Source organism: Bombyx mori, chromosome 15, assembly GCF_030269925.1.
Source record: "Bombyx mori chromosome 15, ASM3026992v2".
Classification (NCBI taxonomy): Eukaryota; Metazoa; Arthropoda; class Insecta; order Lepidoptera; family Bombycidae; genus Bombyx; species Bombyx mori.
In genome coordinates this window covers 15333243-15359500 of record NC_085121.1, presented here as the reverse complement: position 1 = coordinate 15359500, position 26258 = coordinate 15333243, and the positions used below count along the sequence as shown (strand labels likewise).

Here is a 26258-nt window from a genome sequence, read left to right as displayed (position 1 = left end):
CCCGACAGCTAACCTGCAAAAGCGGGATTGTAGGGATTGGAGGGTGTCTATGTGTGTGCGGGCCGCGTGAGCGAACACCACACTCGCGTAAGTCATGACGGGCCTTATGCAAGTTTTGTAAAGTGTCACCTTGTTCCGAAGGGACATTTTACTCCGCTTACAGATCATGGGGTAGAGTCTACCGAGAATAAACGCGGCACGGTCACGGACTGATTTTATATGCGGGCGGAATGTCATCGATGCATCCAGGGTAACGCCCAGGTACTTGACCTTCCTGGCCCAGGGTATGGGTTGTCTAAAGAGAGTAATCGGGGGTGTGAGATTCCTCCTCCTAATCCGGGAGGAAATCCGTGTGGAGCTTCCCCTCTGAAATAGCACCGCAGTACTTTTCGCTGGGTTGATGTCTATGCGCCATTTTCGGAACCACTGTCCTAGGGCTAGGGCTGCGCTCTGAAGCTTCTTCGCGATTAGGGACTTATTTCTACTAGAATAGTAAACAGTCGTGTCGTCGGCGAATAAAGCTAAATGGGTCGGCGGCGACCGGGGAATATCGTTGACGAATAAGCTAAATAGGAGGGGTGAGAGGACAGAGCCTTGCGGGACTCCAGCTGTGAGAGGTCGTGGGGAGGAGCGGGTTCCCTCGACTCGATATCGAAAAGAGCGGTTCGACAAGAAGTCCCGTATGATGAGCACGAGACTATCCGGCACGCCCATGTTGAATAGTTTGAAAATCAAACCATTGTGCCAGACTTTGTCGAACGCTTTTGCGACGTCGAAGAAGAGAGCTCCCGTGTATAACGGTTTTGGTCGATTAAGCCCCACAAGAATGTGCTCCGTGAGGCGGTGCACCTGTTGAACGCATGAGTGATTTGTACGGAATCCGAATTGTTCATCGATAAGAATGCCCTTGGATAAGACGAAGTCTCTGAGGCGTTTGTAGAGCAGACGCTCATACAGTTTGCCTAGAGACATGAGGAGGCTAATCGGGCGGTAGCTCGTCGGATGATTTTTTGGTTTACCGGGTTTATGTATGCCGATAACGTCCGCTTCTTTCCACACCGCGGGAAAGATACAGTTCGCCATAGCGGCATTGAAAATAGATGCCAACATCACGATGAGTTGGACGGGTAGAAGTTTAATAACGCGGTTGGATATACCGTCGGAACCGGGAGCCTTGCGAGGACGTAGGTCTTTGATCAAGTCTTTAACTTCCATCGGGGTGACGGGTGGTAACGCATCAGAGGGTGGCAAGGAGGCTCTGCGTTCTACCTCACTGTCTACTAATTCTACATGAACAGGGTCCACGGATTGAGTGCTGGGCGTGCACTGGGTTTGCAATGTATCGGCCAGCAGCTCTGCTTTTTCGTCATCATCGAACGCCGCGAGTCGGCCTGAGGGGCCTACGAGGGGGGGCATAGTTACTACCGTATCCGATTTGAGAGTACGAGCTAAGCGGTAGTAAGACCTTTGGGAGGGCGCGAGTCCTTCTAAGAAATCAGACCATCTGGCATCTCGGACTTCGGCGATGCGAGACTTTACGTCGCGTTGTAGGGCACGCATTCGAATACGATTTTCCGCGGTAGGATACCTATCGTACGCACGGATCGAGGCGTTCTTAGCTCTAAGGAGTTCCCTAATATCGTCGGGCAATTTGAAGCGGTGAAGGAAGTCCTCCGCTACAACTTGCTTCGATGACCTATCTAATGTCGAGGTGATGTGTGACGTTACGATGTCTATGGCTTCAGCGGTATCCTGAGGAGACGGGATAGAGTCCGGACTAAACGGAAGCGATGGTGGATCAGATTCAGCCAGGCTGATGCCCAGCGTGTGCCAATCCACCACAGTCCTCGTGACGGGAACGGAATCGGGAGCGCGACCGAGCTTCATAACGACGGGACGGTGGTCTGAATCTAACTCTGAAACTACTTCGATCGAGTGTAAGCGCAGAGTTACGTTTTTTAATAACGCTATGTCGAGTATATCCGGGCGATGCGCGATATTTAGCGGGTAGTGAGTCGGGGTTAGCGGAGCGACGATATCGAAGGCGAGATCATCGACTAACGCGTCAAGCCGCCTGCCATTCGGGGTTGTGGTGTGTGAGTTCCACCTGATGTGTTTACAATTTAGGTCGCCCGCCAGAATGACAGAGCTCCCCATACCGAGCAGCGCCTCGATATCACTGCTTAGAACGATCTTATCCGGTGGAAGATAAACGGACGCGATAACGATCGGCGCGTGTCCCGTCAGTGAGATTCGGCACACTGATGCTTCGATATTAGCGAGCGCGGGAGGATCGAGCGGGACGCAATGCAGGGCTCTTCTATAGTAAATGACGGTACCACCACCACGGGCAGAGAGCCTGTCGTTCCTGACCATGTTATAGTTCGCGATTTTAGGGTCACGGCGCGCGGGCTTAAGTAGGGTCTCCTGCACTAAAAAGATATCAATTTGGTGGTCACGCAAAAAGTCAGAAACCTGATCACGTTGATTTGCGAGACCGTAAGCGTTAAAAAATCCTATCGTTACGGATAGGGGCTTTATTCTACTTATATACGCCATTGATTACCGGCGGAGTGAGGGGAGGACGTACGTATTTAATGACGCGTATACGTCGGCGTATTCCTGCACAACGGCGATAAAGTGTTGTGCAGTGGAGGCAGCGCGAATGGCGTCGCCCAAAGCGTTAACGCGCTCAAAGTTGATCGACTGAAAGAAGTCGATCGCTAAAGCGAGATTGTCGGACGCGGTCGGAGGGCAAGTCGCGGGAGAGGGACGAGTCGCGGGGGCGGGACGAATCGCGGAGGAGGGAGTTGTAGCCGTGTTCGTGTACGGCAGCGGTTTTGCCCAGGCCGAGACACTGGGCACCGCCGCCGGAACGAACGCTGGCTTAGCCTGCGACGCAGAGGGGGCCGAGGCTTTGATGTCTGGGCCGGAAGCTCGGAGGCGGTTTTGGCGGGCGACGCGGCGATTTATTTTAGGGGCTCGGGGGCAACCACGGTAATTCGCGGGGTGACCCTGTGTTCGACACAGGACGCAGCTAGGCGGTTCCGTCGCGGTTTTTTGGTCGCGAGCGCAGAGGGCCGTGGCGTGATCGCCCAAACACTTAACACATCGGGGGCGCGCGTGACAGTTACGGGAAGAGTGCCCGTACAATTGACAGTTATGGCACTGGCTAGGAGTGCCTTTTTTATGGGGGGCTTCGACAGCGATACCAGAGAGCCTACAGACGGTCTGTGTGTTAAAGATTTTCTTACCCTCGGGGGTAGGCTGGAGAGCGACTAGAACCATATTATATGGCTCCCTACCGCGACCGGTGTGCATACGGTGCACAGAATTCACTGGTAGGCCTTGTTCTAACAGGTCGGCTTTTACGAGCTCTACATCTAACTCTTTAGGGATTCCGCGTATTACAACGCGGAGTTCGCGCTCCTCCTGGAGCGTATACGTATGGAAACTTATACGCTCCTTACGGAGGTAAGAAGAGAGGGCCCTATGGTCGTCGGGTGTTTGAACCTTAATTTGAATGCCGTTCGCGAGGTTACGGGCATTCGTGAAATTTATATTTTTGGCCTTAAGGGCCAGGCAAACTCGATCCCAAGCTGCCTTCTCCTGAAGGATAACCGGGGGAGGGGTCTGGGTTTTAGTTTGTGCCACCGGACGCGGCGACGGAGTGGCACGGGCTGGGGGCGCAACGGGAGTCTGAGGGCGGGGGCGCGACGCGTTCACGGCTTTGCTAATTTTAGCGGCCGCGGGAGCTCGAGACTCCGCGGCACGCTTCTTACCCTTCTGTACCAGGGTGAATCCATCCGTCGATGAGGCGGGGGCGAGGTCGACCTCCATGTCCGAGTCAGAGTCGGAGCACGAGGAGGCGGGTGCAGGCGACCTACGAGCAAGTGTAGGTGTTTTAGAGGGCGCGACGGAGGCCGCGGATGATCGCTCAGCTGAAACGATGGTCACGGCGGACGACGCAGCAGCTTTTCTCGCCAGTATAGGCGACACGGGAGCGGCAGGCACGACAGAGGCTGCGGTGCTCAATGCAGAAGCTCTGCACGCAGGTACAGGCGACGCAGGAGCAGCGAGCGCGGCGGAGTCCTCGAGAGGGCTCGCAGTGTGATTGGCCTTGAAGGCCAAAAACTCCGAGGCGAGCTGTGGGTGGCGAAGTCGGAGGAATTCCGCGAATACAGCGTCCATGATCGCTGAGTACCCAGGTGGGGCGGCCCCGGGTCTTGAAAACACTCGCCTTGCGGCGAGGCCCCAACTTCTCGGACCTAAGCGGTTCTATTGAACACAGGTGGCAATGCGGCGCGATTACTACAGGACAAAGAAAAAGCACAACAAAACAGAAATTACGAAAAGAAACAAAACAAATAAATACTTGCAGGAAACCACTTTGTCGGCAGATGTACCACGAACACAGAAACAACAAAAGGAAACAAAACAAATAAAAACTTCCAGAAAGAGCACTTAGTCGGCAGATGTACCACAAACACAGGCCGCGCGAACAATGGCCGGGCTAACAAAAGCCGGGCGAACAAAGACCGGGCGATCGAGTGGACGATGAGCACGTCCGCACGTGACGGGTGCCTCTATCGGAATATGATTCAACTGTATTACATGCAGTTGTATGAATACACAGGGTGGCATTTCGGGGGGTGGGGGGCATTTAAAATCCTGATGTGTGTGTAATTTGATGAGATTTTTTTTGATAATACCATTTGCATACATTAGTTATGGACCATCTCAAATAATTACTGCCATTTTGAAATATCTGTCGACATTTTTGCTTGATCCCTTTGACTGTGCAACCTCCCTAATATAGTACTCGTAGTAGTAAGTAGTAACTTAATACTATTTGTTTACTAACATCATCGGCTAATGTTCTCACTCTATTCGGGCTTAAAATCAGTGATGGATATTTGCATTTATCTAACAATATGCTGATTTAAGGAATGCAGATGCAGATTTAAGGAACATCTACTACATACTAAGCAATATATTTTTGTGATATTATCAATTGTTGAAAACCAAATTTTTTTGGTCATTTAGTTAGTTTTTATTTTCGGTTTCTGGTAGTAGGTAAATGCTTTTTATGTTTTAGTTGTAATGTGTCATTAATTCAGATGAGCTAGTTCCGCCAGCCTACATATTAATACAAAACACCTGAATCCGATTCTGTCGTGATACGTAGGTCATCTCGTGGTTTTCTTCCATTAAGAGATCGATTTACAATTAATTGCTCATTGTAACGGGTGCGGCTGCAATCTCCATTTTGTTTTTAATTGCATTCGGCTGTTTTTGTTTATGAAACGCCGAGGTTTTCTGCTTATTTATGTATATTGTTTTTGTGGAGTGTAATAACACGAAATTTATTTTGTGGTATCCGTGACTTTGCTAAAGTCGTTGAACGCTAATTATATTCCTCATCATCTCGTCATCTGTAGGTTCGTGCGTCTCTGGTAGCACTAAACATTATTATTAGTAAGATAAGTAAGGGCTATTATTTATGCTTAGTACATTTGTATTTACCTAAATTTATTTTTTGCATAAATTACGGAAAGATTAGAAACGAAATTGTTTTACGAGAATTCCATTAGCTTTACATAAATTATCTCTGTCTCGTTCGTATAGTGATTCGTATTTATTGCGTAATAAATAAATAACTGCTTTCTCGATACGAGATATTGAATTAAAAGTATTCTTTTAAAAAAATACTTTAGGTAATATTTATTTCGATTTACTATTTTTATCGTTTTATTTAGCGTTTTTCTCCATATTTCGTATGCATTTAAATTAATTCCCCCTCCGCATATGGGGGACCAACGGGGTGTGTGGGACTTGGCGGTCTGCAGACTTCGGGAGCAGACCGCAAGCTTATGGATGTTTTTAAGGCCTTACTCACCCGACGTCTGATTTCCGTCCAGGGTCCGAACTCGGTCAGAGTGGGGGTGGGGATTCCCGCGGTCAATACTACTAAAAGTCTCACGGCTCCCCCCTAGGACGCTCGACCTATGGGTCGTCAAGACGATAGTCGACGACTCTATGTACGTCGGCCGTCTCAGTACGGCAGCCCGGCAAGCGGACCCGGGCGATGCCGCTGGTATCGCGGAGTACCCTGCAGGACCCAAACCAGCCTGCCAGGTCGGAATGCGATACCTCAAACGGTTGCTCTTCGACAGCAGTGCGCAAACAGCACGCTGGATTGCAGCGACAAGTCCGGTCCTATCTGCTAATCGACGATATGCCCCAGCCACGCTAGGCAGTGTGCCAACGTCGCTGTGTCCTCGTCGGAGTCATAGCGGTGGCGCTCCATCGCCGGTTCTCTCCGGGTAACGCGGTGTAGGTTCCGGCCGAAACACCCACGGCCGATGAATTCTTGCTTCAACCGGAAATGCTCTAGTCAGACGGTCCTCATGTCAGCCTGCTCTGACGCGGCTTCGGAATCGCCAACTTGAGTTATTTCAACAGCCCAACTGAAGGTCTCTTTAAGTTTTCATGAAAACTAAACAAAAAAAAAGGTAATTCATGAAAATCGTATGTCAATTTTGGTCATATTTTGTTTAACAATTTATCAGAAAATTGTGAAGAAATGCTAACAACATCAACGCGAATACTGTTAAATCGATACGTATGATTATTTCGTGAATGTGCTTGTTCAATACTCTTTGTTTTTAATCTCATAAAAGGTTTGTCTTTGAGTCCACATAATATGGCTTATGGATACAACACACCCCAGTCAAGCTCTATCGATATTACTCATACGTATACAAGTTTTACCTCGTAACCTTAATACAATAGTCACTCGTAGCTTCGTGAGTCGTAGACAAACTAAAAATTTAATACGTAAGGAACTATTAAGAAAAACAAGATTGAAAATAGCACAACATTAATGTGGGTATAGACTGAGTGTTAAATAGCGTTGTGAATGACGTATTTTCATTTACTAGAGGTCCCGCAGTAGTCGAAATTCGACTATAATTAATTGGAATTGTAAGCTTGTACACTATTATGATTGTATTTTATACTTCTATAATCACAATTTTCGGCAAGACTACACTATTAAAAAATATTAACTAAGACAAACAATATTTAATCTATTCTCAATTTGACAACAGACGTCAAGAACAAAAGTTTGACAATATATAGTATGCATGCGTGTGTGCGTCAAATACATGGTATGTAGTGTGTGTAATGTTTTCTTTATTGATTTAATGTATCTTTTATGCATTACTTTAAAAAAAAATTAGCATTGTGCACTTCTTCTCTATATTCTCTATAAGTGTGGAAAATTTCATAATCCTCCGTCCGCGCAATTTTCGTAGAAAGGGATACAAAGTTTTTGCTTCACGTATTAATATATAGATTTAAGATCCCTAAGCCCATCCTTAGGCCTCTACAGCACACAGCTGATCTAAATGTAATAACGTAACGCTTGTTTCACTATTGCAAGTATGTAATCGTTACCGAAAATTGTGTTAGCATTTAGCCTGTGATTGTACTTGTTTGGTATGGTAAGTAAATAATATTTTAATACCGAATTCACAGGCGTTAATGCACCGGTTTATCTATATACCTAGTCAGGTCATAAGTATTGTCACACAGTAAAAACTTTTCTTTTAGAATGCTGGCCACAAAAAAGTTTATTGAATTCGAATTTCGAATTGTTCATGAAAATAAAAATGTATACTTTTAGAATTTTACTCATTTTTAAATATGGAGTGGACGCTTAAAGAAGACCGTGTTGCAGTTATTGCGTTGCATCGTTGCGGTTACGCGCCAATTCAAATTTTTAATATACTGAAAAATTTGAATATAGCTGACCTGACTAGGTATATATAAAAATTGAATTGCTGTTCGTTAGTCTCGCTAAAACTCGAGAACGGCTGGTCTTGGAATTAGTTGTGAAAGTCCAGAAAAGGTTTAAAAGGTAGATAAATATGAAAATCCTCGGAATTAAATAAAAATAACAATTTTGTTTTTCCTTTGATGTGTCCCCCGTCGGACGAATTCCTTTTGTTTATTTTATACAAAAGTTTAGGTCTTTTATTACTCGATTAAGGCACTACGAAGTCTGCCGGGTCAGCAAGTACTTATTAATTTTATGGTTGGGTAATTTAAAGGCAAATAAAATAACGCTTCACAAAAGAAAACAAGTGCAATGCCTTTAAAAACATAAACTTAAAATAATAGTTTAATTAGTACTAGAGATTTCTAAAACAGTTTCCACAACTATTTTCTAGACGACGTATAAACGTTATTTTCTAGCATAACGATCCCAAAGGTGCCTTCTGCGTCGAAGAATCTTCTAGATCGTACAATGACCTCTTGAATAATGTACTTATGATTGGACTACAAGTGACATTTATTACCAACGAAGATGACCTTCTGAAAAGTTTATTGAAATTATTTCTTCTATATGTTTTTCTAAGTTCTCTTCGGAGCGGAATGTCCGAATTAATCGATTTTTTTTAATATAAAAAGTGCTATTGAGCTGGAAATTACTAAGCCGCTTTTTGATGAAGTCTAAGGTTTTTAAATGTGGTGTATTTAATTTTATAATAATATGTAGTATAAATAAGGAAGTTTGTATAGTATAGCTCGATCACGTAAGATTAGTACAATTGATTTGGATTAATTCTACATAGATTTTCTTTAAATGGACTTCAGATAATATATTTTGTCAAGGTAAATGATAAAACCCGGGCAACGCCGGGTTTATCAACTAAATAAATATGACCGTGTGGCCGCTAGTTCCCGGTTTTACGTACCAGCGGTTCTCTGAATCGTTTGGCAGTTGATGGATCAAAAATTTACAATTGTCAATTGTTTTTTCCGGGAAAATGTAACATTATTCCTGAATTACAAATTTAACACGCGTGAAATTGCCCGGCAACTCTGTTTTAATCTAAATAGCTGGTAGTGGGTTTATAAGCAAACAACGCTTTATTAAGAAATGAACTACATAATATGTACTGGTGGTAGGATCTCTTGTGAGTCCGCACGGGAAGGTACCACCACCCTGCCTATTTCTGCCGTGAAGCAGTAATGCGTTTCGGTTTGAAGGGTGAGGCAGCCGTTGTAACTATACTGAGACCTTAGAACTTTATCTCAAGGTAGGTGGCGCATTTACGTTGTAGATGTCTATGGGCTCCGGTAATCGCTTACCACCAGGTGGGCTGTGAGCTCGTCCCACAAACTAAGCAATAAAAAAAAAGTGAACAAATGAACTACACTAATATGTACGTGAGATAAGATTTGAAAGGAAATATAAATCTTCGAGACCAATTTGAATAATCTTCACACAGTTTGTATCTATACTAATATTATAAAGAGGAAAGATTTGTTTATTTGTTTGTTTCGAATAGGCTCCGAAACTACTGGACCGATTTGAAAAATTCTTTTTCCATTAGAAGCCGACATTGTCCCTGATGAACATAGGCTACTTTTTTTTTATTTTTTTTTATTATTTTTTTTGTTTCATGTGTGTTTTAATGTTTCCGAAGCGAAGCGAGGGCGGGTCGCTAGTATTTAATAAATTTGTAAATTTTCAGTGTCAATATGGGCTTATTTTGATAATGAAAATTAATGATACTCATATATAATTTCTCTTTTAAATTCAAATGTTTTTCTACCAAAACCTCTCACTGCCGAAGTGAAACTTTTAAAAGCTCACGCAGAATTATATTAAAATAAGCGGGGGACATCAATCACTGCATGACTGATATTAAATGGGATGGATATTACGTATCACGCCGTGAATTGTGTTCATAAAATAAACTAATGATGGATCGAACTATTTGATTCAGTGAATTTTATAATGGAACAATTCTTCTGAAGTTCTAATGTATTTGTAGCAGCAAAAAATCTATGTTTTACTTATGCAAAGGAACTTGTATGATAATGGCATTTTTTTATTGCTTAACTGGACGGGCGAGCTCACGACCCACCTAGTGTTAAGTGGTTACCGGAGTCCTTGACGTGAATGCCGCCACCCACCTTGAGATACGAATACTATGTCTTAGCAGGGTTATAATACAAGGGCTTCCCCGCTCTACAAACTGCCACTGGGAACTCACAAGACGCCTTACCTATTAACTCTATTAATCATACACTATTTTCTTTTATTATAGCAATAACTTTAAATCAAAGAATTCCAATTTAGACGTCACTATAATTCACGTGGCGTGATTGTTAGTAAATATTTATTATTATTATTATTATATAAATAAACCAACACAAACTGTATACTAGATTTAGAGAAAGATTTCAATTCTATTAGTATCCGTATCACACTTTTTTATTGTTTATGTAGGTGGACGAGCTCACAGCCCACCTGATGTAATGTGGTTACCGGAGCCCATAGACGTAAACTTTGAACCTTTGAGCACTTTGAACCTTGTCTTTAGCTTTAAGGCCGAAATAGTTAGGACTGTCCCGGTCATCGTTCTCGTCGAACCCGTCGCTTGCGACGAAGGGCTCGGCGAGTGAATTACCGCACAGACACAGCCCACTGAGTTTCTCGCCGGATCTTCTCAGCGGGTTGCGTTTCCGCGATCCGGCGGTAGATTCTGCGAAACACGACTCTTGCTAGGGTTCGTGTTAGCATCAACGTCAGGTTTAAGCCCAGTTAGCTCACCTACTCGCCCGGTGACGTTGATATGGCCTCTCAAGACCATCAGCTTAGGAAGGAAAAAAATTTAGCCACCAGGCAAAATATAAGATTGTTAAATTTTTCAAATCCTATTTATTTTAAGAGAGGCTATTGGTTTGATTAGTAGCTAAATCCCTCAAGGTCTCCAGACAGATTTAAACGAAATTTTGTTCAAACAATCTTGGATTTGGAATTGAAACTGAAAGGGCGAAATGGTCTTAGCACTAAATCTAGGGTGACTGAGAAGACAAGTAATGTAGTTTAAGACCTTTTTATGCCTCCTTCCCTTGTGACTGAAATTCTATTTTGAAGTTAAAGTAAATTTTTGTTTAATTAAACTTGTACTTCAAGTTAACTGTGTCGTAATTCGCGGCATTCTCAAATTGTTTTGCGATTCTTTTCATCTTTGCGTGGAAAATCAACTTTACGTGTGACGTATTCAGTCTTTAGCGAGTTTTGTTTAGCCTTTTCTTGTCGTTGTTATTAGATATGATTAAGTGGAAAGAAAGAAAATGACGCTCTAGAGATGTGGTGCTGAAGAAGAGTGCTTGGAGTTTCGTAGACAGAGTTTCGTACAAAAATCTCGATATTTCAAGAATTGACATCAAGCAGCGCTTGTTTTCCACAGTACAGCTTCGCATGGTGGTATTCTTCGGACACGTTTCGCGACGAAAAGTCTGCCCCCTCCAACATGACGACCACGACCGCTCCATCAAGTGTGACAAGAAGATTGAGAAGAAGAGATATGATTAAAAAGTAACTTTGCAGCTTAAGCTTTTCAGAAATTACCTGAAAGTGGGAATAAGCTCGCGGTCTATCGCTTGAGTATCGCTTTTACCCGGTCGAGGCGGGTAACGGACAGGGTTATGTCGGACTCCGGCGCCTCCTGAGAGGAAGAAGGGGAGAAGAGAAGGGCCGAGGTCCTTCATCTCCCCCAATTTCTCACAGGAGACTACGCCTTGAAAAAGGCGCGCGAAGCACTTGCCCCGCAGAACGACTACCGACTAAACGCCCCCGCACCCGGCACTCGATAGTCCCTACGAGGGCTGAGCGGCGGCCTCTCGCACGCGCCGTCCACCCCGCCTTCTGCGCTGAGGAGCCGAAGAGGGATCCCGTTCCCTTTCGCGCTCCTCAGCCTCACGAAGCGCCATGACCAAGTCACAGAACCCAGCCATGACCTCCCACGAACTCCGGTCCTCTACCATATGGGCGACGATAGCCCTCAAAGAGAGGTCCTGCCCCAACACCGCGACGAGGTTTCGCCGCGGGTGCTCCCACCGTGGGCACGCTTCTAGCGCGTGCTGGGCGTCATCGTTCGGGTGCCCGCACTGGTGGCAGCCCGGATGTGGCTCCCTTCCGCAGACTCTCCACAGATACCTCCCGAAGCATCCATGCCCCGAAAGGACCTGGGTGAGGTGAAAGGAGAGCTTTAAACTTTACCGACGTGAGGCCTAAATCTCAATTGTATTGTATAAGAGAAGTTTTTATACAGAAAATATACACTATTATTGGTTAATTGATAAACCCTTTGAAACCTACACCACGGTCACAAGTAAAATGGCATACTCCAAATTCTACTCTGAACAATACGACGGACCCGTCACTAGCATTATTTGTCTCATATAATACGCCTTCTGAGATTGGATGTCGTTTTTTTATTGCCTTAGAGCACGAGGCAGTCAACGATGTGGCCCATAGGGTTACTACTACTGCTACTACTTTATTCTTTATTTTATTTTATGTTCATCTACTTTATTACTTTAACGAGGTAGGGTCGTTTCGATTATGTTTTAAATTTTCCAGAACATTCTCGATAGAACATTTTAAAATATTGAATTAACCGTCTTGTTGTCGAGAACATTCTCTGAACCATTAGACACTCTCGATACAACTGTAAGATTCGAGAATGTCCGTTTCCGATATCCGTTTTGCTATGTGACGACAAATGGCATCACTCTACCGAAATAACATCATTGACTTTGTGCTTTTTATTGGTGGCCCTGTCTAGATTGCATGGTTTTTCACAAATCTAGGCGTTTAAAGGTGTAAAATAATTGTCATTTTCGCGTTCTCCCGTTTGAAACGTATCGAAATCAACAAACTAAAGTATTTCCGTAGCGTAAACAACACAGTTAGACAAATAACAAAGCAATGAGCAGCAATGTGTTCAGGAAACTTTTAATGAAAATTTTCTTAGGTCTCGTTCATGCTGTGTTAGCACTTAGTACTGTTATTCAATTCATGTATTCATTCATGCAATTCATGAATTGTTTGTTCCCTTGACAGTGCAGTTTATAATCTACTAAAGCTATTAATGAGAAAGCAAGATACTTTGTACAAATTGGAATATCGTTGATTTCGATCGATGGTTATAGCCTGAGACTGTGTCGGACGCTGGGCTGAAGAGTGCAAGGAAGTTAATTCTTCATCTTCTTCCAACTGACCAGTTATGTACCACATATGTGCACCATCAACGCGAAGATCTTGCAGGAAATACGACACCAGCCCAAAAAAAAACAGGTTGGTTTCTGTGGCAAAATAGAACAAGTTGTTTCTGAAATATAATTTACGGTTATTTTTTCAATGAATAGTGTTGTTAGGAGCGTTGGCCAATAAGTAAGGTATCGACATATTACAAAACAAACAACGTGAATTTTATTTTGTTAGTAACGCAGTCAAACTTGATACTAACGGTGGTTCGTATGCAATTTAGTTGCTTGGTTGTATCATGGACATATTCTAGCTGCACTGCTGACCTCTGTACACTGTGAAGGTTTATTGAAAAACAGATTTTTTCTTTTTATCAGCCCACAGACGTCCACTGCTGGACATAGGTGTTATCCAAGCTTTGCTACAACGACGGGTCCTGCGCAACCCGCATCCAGCGTATTCCCGTACTCTTTAATATATCTTCGGCCACCTCGTGGGAGGTCTACCCACGCTGCTTTTTCATTTTTGCGTTCATGGAGCAATGTGCCATGCCCTCTTCCTTGTGTAGTTAATTCTCGATGCTGAGGGTCGTGGCTTCATGAGGCTTTCTTGGGAAAATACGCATGGCGGGTTCTCGCGTTCTTTCACGGTATTGCTTTTGGAAGAGATTTAGTGCTTCGAGGCTGCTGAAGCCTTATTTGCGTCCGGATAATTAATTAGCCGCCGCCAGATATTCGGCGTTGACTGTTATACGGTGGAAAGGTCAATCTCCAGCTCTACCCTCCTCTTTTCTGATGTTGTTGTTTCCATGCCAATTAAACCTTGGAATCCGTCGGGCTATTTTGGTTTTCTTGTCAGTAGAGTATACACATGATGACACAAATATTGCCCCCTGTCTAAATTCTAAGTTTTACCTGTACGTGTGCACATGAATACACCCTTTGTAAGATAATTAGTTTCACACGATTTCAGATTGTGCTCTGTACGATCCCAGTGGAAATATCAACTGAATAATACGAAACGATTTTTGTTTACTTTGTCGTATTGATTTGGATAGGTGGTTTATTGTCATTGTTAACCAGTTTAAGGTTGGTCATAAATAGGGACATGGAATGGAATGAAAGAAATGTCTTTGAATTTTCTAATGTCGCTCTTTGATGTATAGATGTTATATGTACTATTTTAGAATACAGAAAAACAATACTTTTATGATAAATCAGATATATGTATAACAGAATACGTAACGCTTAAATAGGTATGTAATTATAAGAATGTTTGACTTTATTATCACAAATAAATATTTTCAACTTTCGAATTTTAAAGAAACGAATAGAATTAGCGATGGAACAAATATTTCCAGGCAAAGCATTTATAAACCTGTCATAGAATAAATCTTAGTTTACAGAAGGCCGATTATACTTATCCGTTTTTTGATTGAAAATTAATGAATTCTATCCTAAAACCTTTCGCACGCCCAAAACAAATGCCAAGAACGATTTAATCTGATGTCGGCCAAATTGCCTTAGTTTAATTATTATTTCGTGCCCAAAGACTGGGGACCGGCCATTAGCGAGACAAGCAAAAACTGGTCGTTTTCAGGACTTTTTTATTTTTTTTATTGCCTTTGTAGGCAGACTAGCATACGGTCCACCTGATGGTGAGTGGTTACCGTCGCCCATGGATTTCAGCAATGCCAGGGGCAGAGCCAAGCCGCTGCCTACCACCTAATACTCTCCACAAGCCTCGTTTGAAGAAGGACATGTCATAGCGCTCGGGAAACACCGTGGAGGGGAGCTCATTCCATAGCCATGCTAATTTTGATGACATAAAACGTTAAGTAATAAAAAATAGCTTTCAAGTTTTTTCACACGGATATTATTTGACTGAAATTACGTACGTACGTAATTAAGACTTGAAAATTAATCGAATAGTCATCATAAAAAAATGTATGTACTACACATAGTATCATAAGACATACACAAGTCTCAACCTGTCTACGAACTGATTTTTTTCGCAGGATATTCTCAGTGGGTGGCGATTCCGATCCAATGGTAGAGTCAACGAAGCATTGCTCTTGCTGGGGGTAGATACTTATTAGCAAATTCTGTCAAACTGAGCCCCGTAGGTTCGCCCACTAGCGATATTCAAACCAGAATAGTAATAAACAGGTAATTAAAATGACAATAATTTAAATGACGTCAGAATAGGTTATTGTGAGCTCGAATTAGTAGTCGTAGTTGTAGAGACAGATTGTGTTCGGATTTGATAGAGTGAAATAGCCGCTATACTCTACAAGCCGGATGTCTATTATTACTAGAGTTCCCGCAGTAGTCGAAATTCGACTATAATTAATTGGAATTGTAAGTTTGTACACCATTATGATTGTATTTTATACTTCTATAATCACAAATTTCGCCAAGACTACACTATATGAAATATTAACAAAGACAAACAATATTTAATCTCAATTTGACAACAGACGTCAAGAACAAAAGTTTGACACTAAATAGTATGCATGCGTGTGTGCGTCAAATACATGGTACGTAGTGTGTGTAATGTTTTCTTTATTGATTTAATGTATCTTTTATGCATTATTTAAAAAAATTATTAGCATTGTGCACTTCTTCTCTATATTCTCTATAAGTGTGGAAAATTTCATATTCCTCCGTCCGCGCAATTTTCGTAAAAAGGGATACAAAGTTTTTGCTTCACGTATTAATATATAGATAATCTCCGGTATCGACTAAATACTATGCGGATCGTGAATTCATGTTTTGGTCCAACAAGAGCCATTAAAAAACAATTCAAAGGTTCTGCTGTTGGCAGGCTTAACGATAAATTAGTAAGTCGGTCCGCCGTTAGTTGGTTCGCGGAAACTTTGTACTTCGTTGTAAGTACTTTAGGCATGCCGGGGGCAACGTAGGTCAGACCAGGACAACGGGGGTCGACCGGGTCGGATTCAGGAAAGTTGTTCGGTTTTTTTTTTTGGAACGGAGTTCCTTATGGGACGATGCGGAGGGGTACCCTAACCGGAAAAAAACGTCCGTAACGTAAGATTTTTATTATTTATTGCCTAGATGGGTGGACGAGCTCACAGCCCACCTGGTGTTAAGTGGTTACTGGAGCCCATAGACATCTACAACGTAAATACGCCATCCACCTTGAGATATAAGTTCTAAAGTCTCAGTATAGTTACAACGGCTACCCCACCCTTCAAACCGAAACGCATTACTGCTTCACGGCAGAAATAGGCGGGGTGGTGGTACCTACCCGTGCGAACTCACAAGAGGTCCTACCACCAGTAATTTATTTATTTATTTATTTATTACGCAAATTATAATTTTGCGGGTTTGATTTTTATTACACGATTTTATTCCTTCACCGTGGAAGTTAATCGTGACAATTTGGTACGTATTTAATTAGAAAAATTGGTACCCGCCTGCGGGATTCGAACACCGTTGCATCGCTAGATACGAATGCACCGGACGTCTTATGCTTTAGGTCACGACGACTTCACGAGTTTACGTTTATGGTTTACGAGTGTTAACGAATCAACGCCACGTGATACATTGATGGCTGTGATTGGCCAACGATGACGTCATATCGCACGAACCAATCACAAAACAGGAAACGCAACAGTGGCACCAATTGTCAAAATTTAAAATTATTATAACACGAAGAAAAAAGATGGACGCGCATTTCAATTCTATATTTGTAAATTAATTAAAAATAATATAATGAGTATTTGAAGAAGTAAACGCATTTATTCATTTTCTTGGCCACCTCAAGATACATCTAAGAAATAGACGCAACAACGAGCAATACACTAATTTTAGTGTAATCAAGAATCAAGTATGCCGATTTTGACTACAGAGACTGGCTTCTCAGTTTTTAATTAGTAGAATTTTGATTACACTTTCTCATGTGGTTGGCAGACTCGGTGGTGCAGAATTTAGCGTTCTTGACTGTTGCGACGAGGGTCTTCGGTTTGATTCCCGCATTGGGCAAACATTGTGTGATAAACAGGTTTGTGTGCTATTTGTCTGAGTGTTTATTGTCCATTTATCTATATATTTAAAAGTATATAAGTATGTATGTCAATTTCTGGTACCTATAGCCCAGCGAATCCTAATTTGGAGCCGGATGACCGTGCCTGCAATAATATTATTTATGTGGCAGATATAATTACTTCTTGGTTTAAGTTTTAGTTTAAATAAAAGTAGAATTATTTTGTTTGAAAATTCTTTTGAAATAAACCTACGCCTACTGAGTTTCACACAGGAATCTTGTGCCCCACCCAAGCTTCTAATTACTTTATTACGTCTCTATCGCGAACTAGAGGAAGACCGACCCAAATTAAACATTTGATCACACCGCAGAGGATGGCTCGAGGCTAATTATGGGCAAATGGTATTTTCTTGTATTCATTAAGAGATGCGTAAGTGATTTCCTTTTGTATTTTTTTATAAATCTAAAAGAGTGAGACGTGGTCGTCCAATTTTAGTAATGATTAGTTACTTACTAATATCTTCTATTGATCTGAGGGTATTGAGTAGTCATCCGACGATACAGGCACGCGTCTTCTGTCTTACGGCACTGGTACGAGTGGTAGGGCGAAACACCACCACCACCACCTTTTTAACAGCTTCGTGGATAGTGAGAATGCAGCGCATGAGAGGGGCAGACATTGGGTTTTTTCAAATTATTAAGCAGACAATTTTGGTCGCCATGGCCGAAACTGGCTTGGAACCATGATGGCGAATTGTAACTTCATATTTGTAGGTACCAACATCGTCCCTCTTTCTCCCGTGAAATTTTGAACGGGGGACCGTCGTTATTCAATCCAATTGGGACTTCGATTTTAAGATCCAAGGCGGGTGTCGGTATTTATGTTGTGTAGTCCACGGGCACTGGTAACTATTCAATATCAGGTTCGCCTATCTAAGTAATAAAAATAGTGTTGTTGCTATAGGATACGAAAGAGATAATTGCAGCGCGGATTGACGGGCATGACAAACGTCATAATCCAGATCTACTTTTACACGGTTTAATCCTATCATACAAAACTGGATCGATATTTATATTTTTTAGATTATTCTAGAACGGCTTTGTCCAATAATTACTCACACTAATAAAATTGATTTTTAAATACCAGATATATGGTCCTATATATAATAAATTATTGCGTTATTATTAATCATTTATAATAAATTCACCTAAAATAAATCTCTATTTCGTCATTTTCGAAGTTCTCTAATTCTTAAAACAAAACTTTATTTAACAATTTTGTATGTTTGTCGTCTGTGGGTCGTCTAAGCTATTCATTCGATTATGATTATTGAACTTTGGTAGAATTGTTGTAGACATTCCGGAGAACTTGTTCTGTCATAGATGAATGTAACGGGTTTGTAATAGATAATTAATAAATGTATATTTATACAGACATAATATGTACATAGCCGCGGTATATTATGCAATCTATACAAATAAATAAAATTGGAGTGTCTGTTTGTAACAATAAAATAATCACTTTTACTTAATGCGTAAGTATGTATACCACAGTACATATAATACGAAATTTTTTTTTTTTTTTGTCTGTCTGACTGTTTGTTACGGCTAATCTCTGGAACAGCTGGACCGATTTTGACGAGACTTTCACTGATAGGTATCTGATGATATGAGGAGTAACTCAGGCTGCTTTTTTAGACTAGTTTCGCCCCGCGGCGTCACCCGCGGTACGATAATAACCGCAGGTAACATCGCGGGACTCAGCTATCATCAATAATAAAATTAATAAAGTTTAATGTTTCCGAAGCGAAACGAGGGCGGGTCGCTAGTTATATATCCAATAAACCAGAAACAAAATTAAAGGCAAAATAAGGCAGCTCGGCTGAAGTCCTTAGAAGTGCATCGGACAGCGCTGATTTTTTATCAGACCCTTTCTCTTTTGGTGTTGTGCGGGATTTATAGTCATATATTAATATCCTAATATTAAATCTGGTATCAGTATTCAGGCAGAAAGAAGAACAGATATTTTGGTATAGCTTGGATCCGTATATCACAGTTAATCAGATGATCAAATTCCACAGTATATGTGGAACATACATATACAGTCGTATGTAACGTAACGTAATGGCCGCCAAATGACTTCATCATCTTCAGTTTAATACGAAATTTGAAATGTTTACTCTAATTGTTGAATATTGATCAGCTGGTTGAGTGGAAGATGCGCATCTGTGCAAACCATACTGTCGCCTCGTGACCGGACAAGTACCTTAACTATTTCGTTTTTCCTTCAATTTGTATTTATTTGTACCAACCAATAGAGTTTATTTTAAGCTATTAACTACGTCCAAGAAGACAATAATGCAAGCCACTGCATACCTTGGGACACTAGTTCAAAGTCTCATTTACGTTGAAGTTGTTGATAGTAAGGGTAATGCTTTAGTCCAGTTGGTACCCTGTCTACCTTTCCTATTTGTTTCCGGTATAAACGCTTCTAGCTGTTCAACTATAATACTCTTGAGAATTCTTTATGATGTCTTGAAACGCATGGCGGCATTACTTATCAGAACACACGATTATGTTGCATAGGAATAAGGCAGGATGCTAGTTGTATATTCAACTTTCAGTTTATAGTTCATAAATCGATGATATTAATAGAATATTCATTAAAATGTAACGTTATTATAATATCCTGTTAGATAAAATAATTATAGTTTTAATAACGACGGCACATGCAGAAACCTTGAGTTGGGATTAGTAACAATAAATATTCGTAACATCTGGCTGTTAAATTTTGATATACTTGTGCAGAATTTAAAAAGATTTTTATATTTGTTGAAAATATAAATCGCGGTATTTTGATCAGAAGCCTCAAAATTTCTATAGCAATGGGATCATGTCCCTACCTACAAGATGGTAAAAAGTTATCGAACAAAATGGTCTCTATATACTTATAGTTAAATGTAAATAAACTATATTAAAAAATGTTGTGAATTTTCCTAAAAACTGCGAATAAGCTTTTCCTCCAACCTATTAATTAAATGTAACACACTAAAAGCTGGGCTTAGAACAGCAACGACCCATTTCTTCCGGTGGGTGTCGTAAAAACGTCTCATGGATTATCTGGAAAATGGGTAGCAGCGTTGTTTGAGTATCAAGCTAACATACTGCGATCGTTATGCGGATCGTACCACACCGTTTCGCTGCATTCGGCACTTGTTTTGGCGGGGATACTCCTACTCGATCTCCGGGTACAGAAAGCAGCCGCACTGTACGAGATGAAGAAGGGGGTGACATCGCTGGCCGGCCGTGAGGTGGAACGGGTAGTGGCATTCGCAGACACGCCGCACCCGGCGGAACATACGACCATGGAGTTCGTGAGCCTGGTGGATCAGTCACATGTGGAAACCCACAACAGCCAAGATGTACGATTCTTCACAGACGGCAGCAGGATCGAGGGCAAAGTCGGAGCGGCACTCTCCCTTTGGGATAGGGAGGCCGAGATCAAGTCCTCGAAACTTAGTCTGCCTTCTTGCTGTACTGTCTACCAGGCGGAACTCCTGGCAATATGCGTAGCCACCAGACAGATACTGCGGCGCGGGGAGGGAGCTTTTGGCATCTATAGTGACTCAAAGGCCGCACTACAGACAGTCACGAACCAGAGTGCCCTCCATGCCTTAGCAGTGGAAGCCAGAGCCAACCTCGACATGGCTTTATCCCAGGGCAAAGATATATCCTTGTTCTGGATAAAGGCACACGCTGGACTGGAAGGGAATGAGCGCGCCGATCACCTGGCCAAAGAAGTGGCTCTAAAAAGAAAAACGAAGCCGGATTATGACCTCTGCCCGGTTTCATTCGTCAGGCGACAGATCCGTTTGGAGTCGCTGGCTGAGTGAACCGGAGGTATGAAAGCGGAGAAACCGCGGGGGTCACAAAAATGTTTTTCCCAGACGCTGGAGATGCATACCAGATCGTGCGCAAAATAAAGCCACGGGGGGTAATAACACAAGTACTAACAGGGCACGGTGGGTTCTCCGAATACTTGCACGGATTTAAATGTAAGCAGAGCCCATTGTGCATCTGCGAGCCCAGCGCGACTGAGTCTCTTCCTCACATACTTCTGGAATGCCCTGTTTTTGCGGCCGAGAGGTACGAGTTGAAGCAGGAGCTACAGATGGAGCTGAGCCTTAACAGCATAAGCCACATTATGCGAGAAAAACAGGAAAGGGACATTCTGTTGAAGTATGCAACGAAAATAGCCGAACGCACAATAAAACGTAATAAGGAAGCCTGACCCACGCTTCCACCTTATTAGGAATAATATGGCCTGGTAAGCATGGGGACTTATTGTTTAAAAACAGTGTAACTTCACGGAATGTACTAACTTTGGAAATAAAAATAAAAAAATCAAAAACTCTAGGTAAACATATAATAAATATGACAATAATTCACATAACCACTTTTAAGAGCTCTGACAAAGTCAGGGGAAAACGGGATTAGAATACAAAAAAAAAAAAAAAACATATTGCGATCACCAATATGCTCTGACTGAAACCAAATTTTCACCTTTTGGCACCAAAAAAGTAAATTTACAAAATAAATTTAAAACTAATCCAGAAATATCATTATGGATACTATAAACTTTCAGATCCGGCTTTGAGTACCGATTCATTGAGCATCCTTGTGTGTTTATAATCAATGACGCAGGTAGCCGAATCTTATCTACACGTAAAATGACGCATTATGTTCTCATACTGTCAACTTCCAACGCAGGCCTCACATTAGGTATTTTGTGCTTAGTGTGTTTGTCTATTCACACACGCCATCTGTTAGCGTAACTGGCGTAATCCGCCGTGGGATTAAACGTAATATTTATGTATGGGATATGTTAGAATCAATTATTAAAAAATAAAACTACAAGAGTTCTTTCATTTGTTTATTGCTCCTTCACTGCATTCAGTAGTTAATTATAAATTAAATCATCGTTCAAATTATTTATGATGTGCTAATGTCAAGTCACATTTCATATTTAAAATTCCGGTAAAGTCATAGATAAGTTAATCTCAGTTGTATTGTATGACGCTTGTTTCGCAATAGGAATTTGAACGCATGGTAATCGCTCCACGTCATTTCGAATCCTCCCGATCCGCTAACGGTGCTTTTAGGTACCTCAAGCACCGGTCACCGTTCTCGTCGAACCCGTCGCTTGCGACGAAGGGCTCGTCGAGTAAATTAACCCTCAGACACAGCCCACTGAGTTTCTCGCCGGATCTTCTCAGTGGGTCGCGTTTCCGATCCGGTGGTAGATTCTGCGAAGCACGGCTCTTGCTAGGGTTCGTGTTAGCAACGTCATCAGGCTATCAGCTTAGGTAGCAAAAAAAAAAAGTAATAGCCACAGAAATAGGCAGGGTGGCGGTGCATATATGTGAGAGCTTTACATTCATACTATTTATAAATATAAGTCGCGTAAGTTTAACGGTAGGCAGCGGCTTGGCCAGCCTCTGGTATTGCTGAAATCTATGGGCGACGGTAACCACTCACCGTCAGTCAGGTGGGCCATATGCTCGTCTGCCTACGAGGGCAATAATAGGAAAGGTCAGCAAAGCAGTTTTATTTAAAAGTAAATAAAGCCCCCCTTCTCTGTGAAGTTAATTAGATTTTTTGTTTATCCCTGCATATTTGCTGTTTGCCTAAGAGGCTATTCCACTTGTTTGTGTATATTAATAAAATACTATGAAAACATGCAAGTATTGTTACAGCCTAGTCATTTAAAGTTGATTTTTATTCCACTACTAGCTGGTTCATTTTTACCGACAGGCATTTATAGTATCTGCTGTCGCGGGCTTTGCTATGATTTTATCACTATTGTGATCATCTGTGATAAGAAAGAAATGTGAGTACAAAGTTAACCTTCTCGTCTCATAGTGTGGTAATTTGTTTGGAATATCTATATATTAATACGTGAAGCAAAAACTTTGTATCCCTTTTTACGAAAATTGCGCGGACGGAGGAGCATGAAATTTTCCACACTTATAGAGAATATAGAGAAGAAGTGCACAATGCTAATATTTTCTTAAAATAATGCATAAAAGATACATTAAATCAATAAAGAAAACATTACACACACTACATAGCATGTATTTGATGCACACACGCATGCATACTATTTATTGTCAAACTTTTGTTCTTGACGTCTGTTGTCAAATTGAGAATAGATTAAATATTGTTTGCCTTTGTTAATATTTTTTATAGTGTAGTCTTGGCGAAATTTGTGATTATAGAAGTATAAAATACAATCATAATAGTGTACAAACTTACAATTCCAATTAATTATAGTCGAATTTCGACTACTGCCGGACCTCTAGTATATTTAATTTCATCAATGCCATATTAGAATGTTGTGTAGTCCTCTTTAAGGGAATATCGTTAAAATATTTTCGATTATCCATTTAGTAAAATTACGTTAAGATGCGTCTGGTCATGTTGTTTTTTTCCCTCCTCCCTGTTCGCTGGTAGCGTAAAGGCTTATTCCAGCCGCGGACGGTTAGGTGAGCTCACGGGTTCAACCTGAGAGAATTTGCCAACGCCACACATTTGGTAATTTCTACGAGCTTTCGAAATAGATTAAAAGTAGCATAAAACATGCCAATCGACTGTAGTAAAACACAATACAACCCATTTGTCTACAAGTATACAAAACTTTCAAAATTCCCCAAAGATCTTCAACAAACAAACTGGAAAGATGTTTTAAAAATGTTAGAATTGGTATTTCTTGCACGTGCAGAAGGTAAACAATTGATCTATAGACCTAATTTCCATTAGAAACGTTCATATACATGTACGGATCGATTGCTTTTGATGCGAATTGAAGGGGAACTGCGAGGGTTAGGGTGATGCAAATGAGTTATCGGGGTGTAGATTTTGTTCAAGATTCGTGCAACCAACCTGCTGTACTTATTGCTTCATGTATCGGTGTTGGGCCGGCCAATATCCCGCAAAGTTCTGCTAAGTCATCAATTATTTAAATTTGGTTATTATTTTCGAAATGCAGTAATAAGTGGACGACTTCTATTTGGTATTACTTAAGTACGGAACGCTATAGACATCAGAGAGCTTATGCTGCTATTTACTTTAAGATTAAGGTAGACAGATCAAGTGAAAAACCTTATCAAAACCCCACTTAACGAGTGCATGCGCCAAGCCTCAGTTCGAGAATGTGGAGAACAGCTGTCAAGGCTATCTATACTAATATTATAAAGCTGAAGAGTTTGTTTGTTTGAACGCGCTAATCTCAGGAACTACTGGCTCGATTTGAAAAATTGTTTCAGTGTCAGATAGCTCATTTATTGAGGAAGGCTATAGGCTATATTCTATATAACATCACGCTAAGACCAATAGGACCATGCGGAGCACCAATAAAGAATGTTTCAAAATCGGGGTATTTTTCCCTTTTGAGAGCTTACGCTATATGTAGATATACGCCAAAGTAACTATTCTACGCGGACGAAGTCGCGGGCAAAAACTAGTATATAATAAACAAGGATGCCACATGACCACGGCTGTTCTGCTAAGAGACACCGATTATCATTATGAAAGGTGAACAGAAAGTTTTTGTATTAATGCATTCTGGCAAGCCATTGTTACCAGGATTTGGGCAATATAATACGGGACAATATGGCCCTACCATCTGCTATTGTTATATTATAAATAACTATTTCTTATATTAAAGCCAGTTGTATAACGAACGTTATTGTCCACCATAACGACCTTTCTTTTTTCATCCAATTGGCGATACGTCTTTCAATTTAGTTTTTAGGCAGAATAGCTTAATAACCGTTCGTTAAGATCACGCCAGCCCAAAGGTATAATGAGGCGAAGGACCAAGTTGAAGTTGAAGAACTAAATACGTCGTGGCTTAAAGGATACGCACCCGGTGTATTCATATCGAGCGATGCAACTATGCCAGTGCTCTGCATCCCGTTAACAGGTATCTTTAATGAAGGTAGGTTAAGGCTAAGGTTTAAGGAAGGTAGGTTTCTTTAATTAAATACGTATTTAACACATCTTAACGAATTACATCCACGATGAGGCTTTGTACAATTGTTTGTAATCGTGGTAAGGCTTCCCGGTAGAATAAGGCATACGTACCTAATAATAATAACTTAGAAATAATCACGCACGGTCATCCGACCCGAATTTAGAATGCCCTAAGTTATGGGTACCGGAGGCTGACAAACATAGTAATTACTATACTATCTTAAATATATACATTTAAAGATAATAAACACCCAGACAAAGAGCAAACAAATCTGTTCATCACACAAAGTTTGCCCGATGTGGGAATCGAACCCACGACCCTTGACGCAACAGTTAGGGGAACTAACTACTGCACCATTGAGTCAGTCAAAATTGGTAGTAGCTGTTACTATATACGGTAGTAGTACTATCAAAGTGCAACCGGAAATGCGAGAGTACCATCAACAAATGTGTGTGAGCATTTTATATGATGTTTCTAAATAAATACGGCTTGATTGTATGAATTATGAATTATCAGAATATATGAATCAGATTTATGAATTAAACATTGAAATGTTTTAATAATATTGCTAATTTTTATTTAAATTTTAACTTTACTAACATAGTTATAAGTATTAATTACTCTACTAACAACATATGGACTTCTAATGGTTTGAATTAAATGATTTTTATTTATTTTATTTATTAATATTACACGTTGTATTTTTTTATCTAACAAAGGATTAGCAATCTTTGAACGCGAAACCCAATAAGATGTATTGTGATTCATATATTAGATGTAGCCGGCGTATGGAGTGACGTGTAATCGAAAAATACATTATCAAATTCAATATTGTTCTTTCATTTCACATTGCTTTTAAGGAATCTTGTTAGAGGCGTGACGCACTCTCTCATAAGTTGAGTTGGCTAGCCAGCAATGAGAAATTCTACTCCAGTCGGTTTCCACATGTCTTAGAGTCGTGACTTTGTCTTCACGATGTTGTGCTATCTCGTTCTGTCTTCGGCTACTCTGATGGGTGGACGAGCTCATAGTCCATCTGGTGTTAAGTGGTTACTGGAACCCATAGACATCTACAACGTAAATGCGCCACCCACCTTGAGATATAAGTTCTAAGGTCTCAAGTATAGTTATAACGGC

At 41.3% G+C, this 26258-nt stretch overlaps 1 protein-coding gene and 1 long non-coding RNA gene across 2 annotated transcripts; one reads left to right on the top strand and one right to left on the bottom strand.

Annotated features, from left to right (window-relative positions):
- Positions 1–16822: 16822 nt before the first annotated feature.
- On the bottom strand, positions 16823–17731 carry LOC134200248 (uncharacterized). The gene is made up of 2 exons (XR_009975077.1): positions 17601–17731; positions 16823–17231 (listed from the first exon to the last, which is right to left on the bottom strand). It is a non-coding gene; the product is annotated as an uncharacterized LOC134200248 (long non-coding RNA).
- Positions 17732–20361: 2630 nt separating this feature from the next.
- Positions 20362–20979, top strand: LOC119629564 (ribonuclease H1-like). The gene has a single exon (XM_038015700.1). It carries the CDS (start codon positions 20362–20364, stop codon positions 20977–20979), a length of 618 nt encoding a protein of 205 aa, XP_037871628.1.
- Positions 20980–26258: the final 5279 nt, after the last annotated feature.